At 45.4% G+C, this 7,785-nt stretch overlaps 1 protein-coding gene across 1 annotated transcript; it reads left to right on the top strand.

Annotated features, from left to right (window-relative positions):
- The first annotated feature begins 2,407 nt into the window (after positions 1-2,407).
- LOC139831663 (uncharacterized) lies at positions 2,408-3,804 on the top strand. Its single transcript, XM_071820977.1, has 5 exons — positions 2,408-2,630; positions 2,712-2,946; positions 3,050-3,122; positions 3,223-3,486; positions 3,563-3,804. Exons 3-5 carry the CDS (start codon positions 3,053-3,055, stop codon positions 3,802-3,804), a joined length of 576 nt encoding a protein of 191 aa, XP_071677078.1. The 5' UTR covers positions 2,408-2,630; positions 2,712-2,946; positions 3,050-3,052.
- The last annotated feature ends 3,981 nt before the right edge of the window (positions 3,805-7,785 follow it).

The raw sequence follows: 7,785 nt of genomic DNA, 5'->3' as shown, positions 1-7,785 counted from the left end.
ATATTTCTTCACATAAAACTCTATATTGTACAGGGATACTGGTAATTGGGGCTAGTTCATCTGACGGATCAGGTACTAGTTAACTGCTCTAGTGGCAATCCTCAAAAACCTACTTCAAAATCACGTCCCCGGACATGATCTCGGGATACTGGTGTAAACGTCGACAGGTGCCGCTTAAGGTCTTACCATTCTGTCGAGTCCCAGTCAAATTTATCGGGTACCTAACGCGTCCGTTAGGATTTTTCTTCGTATCTGTTGATACGGATAAAAATGTGACGCAGATCTTTGGCGATGCCACGCCCAGCAGAACGGATACTGGGGTCTTACCTTCGCAAATTTGCGGCATTCAGAAATTGATCGCAACTTCGGCGTTCTGAGAATATATTGTCGAGTGCTTTTCCGGCTGTTGGAATGGCACATTTTATCGAGTCACATATGACTTATATTGTTCTCCCGATGGGAGTATATGTAGAGTTAATTATAACTCGAAATATACTCTCTTGTTTTTCTATTTTTGTTAATTTCATCGGGCACGCGAACAGCGTTCCCGATGGGAGTAGCCCCCGAGGCTACAACCAAGAACTTGTGCTTGGTTGTAGGCTCAACATTTTAGTCCACCTTGTCGCTATATTTTCATTACTTCCCAATATGATCTCTTTCTTCTTCTCTCTTTTTTTTATCTCTCGGGTGCGCGAACAGCGCTCCCGATGGGAGTAGCCCCCGAGGCTACAGCCAAGGACTTGTGCTTGGTTGTAGGCTCCCGCAATTTCTATATTTATCATACTCGAAAATTTACTTTTTTCTGAAGTAGCCCCCGAGCATTTGGGCAAAAACTTGTATTTGACCAAAGGTTCCCGAGGTATTGAATAATTCTTTCTGTCGCCGTTTTTCTTGTCGACATACTTCCCTTAATCAAATTTACTTCATCCTCCTCGAATAGTCGTGATTTTTCTGCCCTGTGGGTCCATTGCTTCGACTACGTTGACACGTCGTGCAAGTAGTGGACACACGTCCTCCGCTTTTCCTGGCGCACGTACGGTAACGCCTATTTCAATAAAAATACTCTTTTGCCCTTGTGTCTAGAAGATCCATCCTCACCACACGATTTCTTCATCCAACGGCAGACTGCTTCACCCGAATCTTATATAAACCCTTCTTCAACCTTCGTTCATCCCCTCGCTTGCGCCGCTCACCTGTTCCTCTTTGCAAAACTTCCCCTGCGCCCAACTCTCTCCAATCTTCCGTACGTACATACATTGCTCTGCCCACTGCCGTTGATGCCACCGCGCACGCGTCTGACTCGCCACAGCACGCCGGAATCCAAGATGGCCGCCGAGGATCTTGAGTGGGAGAGATCCAAAATCTCCAATCAAGACATCAACACGCTGAAGAGGCTCGGCCTCATGACGAAGGAGGACGCCATCCGCTTTCCTAGCGAAGAAAGCTACCCCAAGCCTCCAATGGAGTATCGGGTTAGTTTTGTTGATCACCTGATCCGCGGCCTTTCAACCCCAATCCACGATTTCCTCCGCGGCCTTCTTTTTGTTTACGGGATTCAACTGCACCAGTTGACTCCCAATTCCATCCTTCACATTTCTATTTTTATCACACTTTGCGAATGCTTCCTCGGAATCACTCCCAATTGGGCTCTGTGGAAGCGCATTTTCTGCCTCCGCCGTAATGGCTCCCACAACGTCACTTATAACATAGGTGGCGTTGTTATCTGTGTTCGGACTGATGTCGATTATTTCGACGTCAAGTTTCCTGATTCTGTCCAAGGATGGCGCAAAAAGTGGCTCTACATCCACGAAGAAAGCGCCAATTCTGTGGAGCACAACATAGTTCCTTTCGATGGAAGTGCCAGGATTCAGCGTCGCCGTTCCTGGGATGCCGAAGCTTCTGAAGAAGAGAAAAAAGCGACAGAGGCGCTCATGGCTCGTATCCGTCATCTTCAAAACACTCGAGGCAAAGAGCTATCTGGTGTTCAAATTACTGCCTACTTCCTTAGGATTAGAGTGCAGCCTCTTCAGGCTCGCAAAAATCCCCTTTGGACGTATTCTGGTGAAAATGACGCCAACAGAATCTCCAGTGATCTTTCTGTAAAGGATCTGGAAAAATTGGTTCGAAGAATTTCTCGATTAGGCAAGAAGGATCCTATTCCCTCCTCCTGTCGAGTGGAACCATACAGTGCTTCCAATCCTCTTCCCGAGGTATTTTGTCTTCTCGAAGTTCTATCTTGTTCTGAACTGTTCCTTGTATCTTATTGCAGTGGTATCTCACTTATTCTCTTTTGTCACTATTTTCTTGTAGAATCATCCTACTATGGCTTCCCTTCCTCCTCTTCCTGAGGATGGAGAGGTCGAAGAAAGAGCCGTTGTCGATGATGTCAACCCGGAGACCCCCTCTTTTGTGAATGAACCCGCAGATTCTCGAAAATCTGCGGGATCTACTGAGAAGGATGCTGCCTCTGAAGATACAACATCAGCACAATCTCCTCCTCCTGCTGTTTCTCCGAAGAGCAAAAGGAAAAGGAGCAATGCCGAAGATTCCGGGACCTCGAAACCCGAAGAAACTGCTCCTGCACCTCAAAAAGCAGCTTATGATCCATACCTTGAGAGTATCATCAGCTCGTAGGTTCCTTGCTCTTTTCCTTTTCTATTTGAAGAATTTTATTTTGCCTTGCTTTTTATGCTGCCACTATTTTGTCACAGTGATGATGAAGAAACACCAACTTTAGATGTGGCTGCTCGAACGAGCACGTCACATACTTTAGTTATTTCAGAAAAACCAGTTGAAGTGGAGGAATCGTCGCCTCCTCAACAAAATGTTGATACATCTACTCCTCCTTCGAGCCCCCGTGCCCCTTCACCAAAAAGGGCACGGGTTGAAAAGATTGTTAATCCTACCCCTCAGTTGGGCAGTTCGTCGACTCTGCTCTTAGATGATGTAAGTTTGTCGACATCTATATTTTCCTTATTTTGTTTTTTCACACCTTTTCTCTTTTTCATGCCGATGTTTTTTTTTTTTTGATGTACTTACCTTTGAACAGCCAATGATCAAAGAGCTTCTTCGGATCGGGTCCCAATTTGTTGGGTACCGTGAATATGCCGCCAGAGCCGAAGGTAACGACTTTTATACTTGCTATTTTTCTTTGACTTTCTATTCCTGTTGCTTGTCGCTATTTTTTGATCTTTCTTTTCTTTCTTTTTCATATCTCGACAGAAAAACTTTCAGAGGCCAACGAACGTGTCGACGCACTTGCTCAAAAACTCGAGCAAAGTGAGGCGGCTCGCAAGAAAGCTGAACTTGCTGCTAGCAAAGCCAAGGCCGAGGTTGATGAAGCCAAGGTGAAAGCTGCTAGTGTCGAGGAACTGCAAAGAAGGCTCAAAGATGCCGAATCTGCCTTAGATGAGCAGAAAACTGCACAAACTGTGCGTGAACAAGAGATCATCAAGCGTCTGAAGTCGCAAAGTCGACGTACGCTGAGTAATATCATCAACCCCTTCTATTGTACTTCCTGTTTCTTGGTTTTTGACTAATGGTTCTTTGTTTTGTGTGGCAGCCCAAACCAACCAAGATTTTGATCTGGAGAATCCCGTCAATGACCCTCTCCTTGATGCACTTTCTCTTCTGGAGTTCCATGGGCGCGAAATTCGTGAAGGCGTGGCCAATGCCAGTGCGAGTTTGTCGGCGTTGTTCCCCTACTTCTTCCCGAAGAAAGAGGAACCTTCGACTTTCCTTGCCCTTGCCAAGCTTTTCAATTCGTCGGAAGACACGGGATTGAAGATGCGTCGGAGAATATGAAGGTTCTTTGTCGAAATCTTTGTTGCCCTGGTTGCTGACAGCCAACAGACGCTTGATTGGATGAAGGTTGGCGACACCAGCCAGGTAGAGCATTCGAGATGGAGGTCGCTGATCAAGGCAGCCAAGCCCAACACGAAGAAGATCTTGGCGTATCTGGGGATCAAGCCAGCTTCGACTCCTAGCTCCTCGAGGCCGGAGGTCTAGTTGCATGCCTCCTTGTTTCTTTTTCTGTTTCTTTTGCTTTTGTTGCCAAAGTAGTTGTTTTGGCGACATTCATTTCCTTAGCTCCACTATAGTGCCCTTGTAATTATTCCAAGAAATTAATGAAAAACTCTATCTGTCATTTGATGTTGTCTTGTCTAAATTTCAGTTGATATTTGATAACTATACTCCAACTTCCGCTCCTTCCAATGTATCGCCTTCTTCTCGTGCGAGGAGAGCTTTTCTTGATCTTTGCACTGTCGACGATACCTTGTCGCAAGAACTGGATGAACTTCGGCAGCAACTTCAGTATGCGAAGAAGCAAACACTTGTGATGATGGAGCAATCTCGTAAGTCATCTGAAGCCGAAAAAATTGCTCTTCAACAATCTCACGAAGCCGTGGCTGCTAAGGAAATTGCCGCTTCCGAGGCTGAAAAGGCAACTACTCGAGAAAATTTCATGCTCGAATTAATGAATGAAGCCAGTGCAGATATGTCGGGTATGCCTGTTTCATCCGCTGATATTTTTTATCTTCATGCTATTGTTTCTTAGAGGTTTCCACTTCTTTGTTTTGATAGGTGCCTTTACTGATGCTGCTGCCGAGGAAGAGAGGGTGAATGCTAGGACAACCCTCCTTGTTAATCTCTCCTTGGACCATGGTTCTTTGTTTTGGGCTACCCCGGAAAGGACCCGCCAAATTGTCAGATTTCAAGATCGCGCCTCTCAAACTCGCGATTTCCTCGACTTCTGTACCAAGACCCTGTCCATGGTTTACAACTCCATGTTTCCTCGGAACGTCCAACCAAAAACTCTTCCTGAATTGATGGAAAGGTTCAAGGATGCTCGCAGTATCCATGATTTTGTCAAAGCTCAACTAGTAGCTGGCGCCAGATTTGCTCTTATCATGCTCCAAATCTGCCACTCGAAGCTTGACCTTACCCAGGTTGTCGAGAAGGTTCACCAAAAGGTAAAACGTCGGAGAGTTGGTGTTGACAGGATTAACACGAAGGTTACGCCTATAGCCGAAGAAATGATTGAGGACCTACTTCGGATGGATGCCGACTTTTTTGCCGATGGCCATTATGCCGATTTTCTTGGTGCTGCTCCTGAGGAAAACAGGGTTACTCTTGATGACATATTGAATCAAGACTAGTTATTTTCTTCTTGTAGATATTTTTTCTTTGTAATCCATGACTATATTGTAAAGCAATCATTATATTTCTCTGTTTGTTTAGCCCCCGAGTGTTTCGGTGACTCTTTACTATATTTGTATACTTGCGAGGTTTTGAACCAAGGCATTTATATATTTAAGGCGAATATGAGCCCCCGAGCTTTTTATTGAGTACTATTTTGTATTTTTGTTGACTCACGAGGTATTTGAATACCAAGGCAAGTTTTTCCTTTTGTCGATGAACTATATTGAAATTCGTCGGAGCGAAGACTTTGGTCTTGTCGATAAAGAAGAAAAGTTATATTGTCACTATCTTTATTATATTGCAGCACCGCGAGCCCGCCTCATTAAAAACCTTCTCCGGCCCCACTCGGTGCCCCGAAAAAGGAAAAGAGTGCGTCTGAAAACTCGCGGGCGTTTCAGTACATTGAAGCTTTACAAAGACTATATTTTGACTCTAGGCGTAAAACGCCTAAGTTGCGCCACGTTCCGGGGTTTGGCTCCTCCACCCCTGTCTTCTTGTCCTTTATTCTGTATGCTCCTCCTCCAATTACTTCCGTGACAATGTAAGGGCCAAGCCATGGTGACTCGAGTTTTTCATGACTTTTTTGCGTGAGCCGAAGAACTAGGTCTCCCACCTGAAAAGATCTTGGCCGCAAACGTCGACTGTGGTAATTCTTCAAATCCTGTTGATATTTGGTTACCCGAGATAATACTTCATCTCGAGCTTCATCAAGTGCGTCGACGTCGTCTTCTAGCACTCTTCTCGACGTTTTTTCATCATATTCAGCGACACGTGGAGAGTTGTGCTCTATCTCGATTGGTAGTACTGCCTCTGCTCCATGAACCAGGAAAAACGGAGTTTCCTGCGTTCTTTGTGTTTGGTGTTGTTCGGATGCTCCACAACACACTTGGTAGTTCTTACGGCCAGGTATGTCGAGCTTTTTCAAGTGGTCCTAACAAGCGCTTCTTGATACCATTGCGAGATGATGCCATTGGCTTTCTCGACTTGCCCATTGGTTTGAGGATGTGCAAGCGACGCAAAGTTCAGCTTAATACCCACCTCTTCGCAATAATCTTTGAATTCATGGGATGTAAAGTTCTTGCCGTTATGCGTGACGATCTTTGTGGGGCACTCCAAATCTGAAGACGAGGCCTTTTACGAATTTTACTGCGGATGCTCCATCTGGTGAATTTATCGGCTTCGCTTCTATCCACTTTGTAAACTTGTCGACAGATACTAGCATGTACTACTTTCCTCCTCGCCAGGATTTTTGAAACTTACACACCATAACAAGTCCCCATTGAGCAAAGGGCCATGACAATGGTATTGGTGCTAGCTCTGCTGCTGGAGAGTGGGGTTTTGCGGCAAACCTTTGACACGCGTCGCAAGTTCTTACTATGTCCTTGGCGTCCTCGATTGCTGTCAACCAGTAGAATCCTGCCCGAAAAACCTTGGCTGCAATAGCTCGACTACTTGCGTGGTGGCCACATATTCCTTCGTGTACATCCTTCAGAATTATTCTTCCTTCTTCGGGTGTGACGCACCTTTGCAAGACGCCCGAAATACTTCGCTTATACAATTCTCCCTTGACCACCGTGAAAGCTTTGGAGCGTCGAATTACTCGCCTTGCTTCAACTGGATCGTCAGGTATTTCTTTCCTAAGAATATATGATATGTACGGCTGCATCCACGGTATCTGTATCATCATGACCAAGTCCTGATCTTCTTCGTCCTCTTGCTTTTCCTTGGCAGCCCCGAGGGTTTCTTCTCCTTCTTTTTGACTTTGTTGGCTTAGTGGATCTCTCTGTTATCTCTTCCCAGAATACACCTGGCGGGACTGGAAGGCACTGTGACCCAATGTTTGCAAGAACGTCGGCTTCATCGTTGCTCAACCTGCTAATATGATTTACTTCGCATCCATCGAATAACTTCTCAAGCTCGTTGTACACCTCCTTGTATGCCATCATGCTATCATTGACTGCATCACATTGGTTCATAACTTGCTGAGCCACCAGCTCGTGAGTCGCCAAAGATTTTTAATCGAGTTGCTCCGCAGCTTTCGCCATCTTCATCCCGTGTATGAGAGCCTCATATTCTGCTTCATTGTTAGATGCGTTAAGGAACGTCATCCGGAGGATGTACTTCAATTTGTCGCCTTCAGGTGATATGAGTACTACTCCTGCGCCAGCTCCTTCTAGTCTCTTGGACCCATCAAAGTTCATGGTCCAAGTTCTCGATAAATCTGGAGGTCCTGTATTTTGCAACTCCATCCATTCTGCGATGAAGTCTGGCAGTATTTGCGACTTTATTGCTTTCCTTTTTCATACGTGATGTCCCGAGGGAAAGTTCTATTCCCCAAAGGGAGACACGACCATAAGCTTCACAGGTTATTCAGTATATTTGACAAGGGAGCTTCATTGACCACTATGATCGGGTGTGCCGAAAAATAGTGGCGCAATTTTCGTCTTTGTCGTGAACACTCCATATGCTAGCTTTTGGTACTGAGGGTACCTTTGTTTTGAAGGTGACAAGACTTCGCTCACGAAGTATCTTTGGCCGCACTCCATGGATTTTCCCTTCTTCTTCTCTTTCGACAACTAATAC

The sequence above is a fragment of the Lolium perenne genome, chromosome 5, assembly GCF_019359855.2.
Source record: "Lolium perenne isolate Kyuss_39 chromosome 5, Kyuss_2.0, whole genome shotgun sequence".
In the NCBI taxonomy this organism is placed as follows: domain Eukaryota; kingdom Viridiplantae; phylum Streptophyta; class Magnoliopsida; order Poales; family Poaceae; genus Lolium; species Lolium perenne.
The sequence above is the reverse complement of the archived record's forward strand: the minus strand, read 5'-3'. Positions and strand labels throughout refer to the sequence as shown.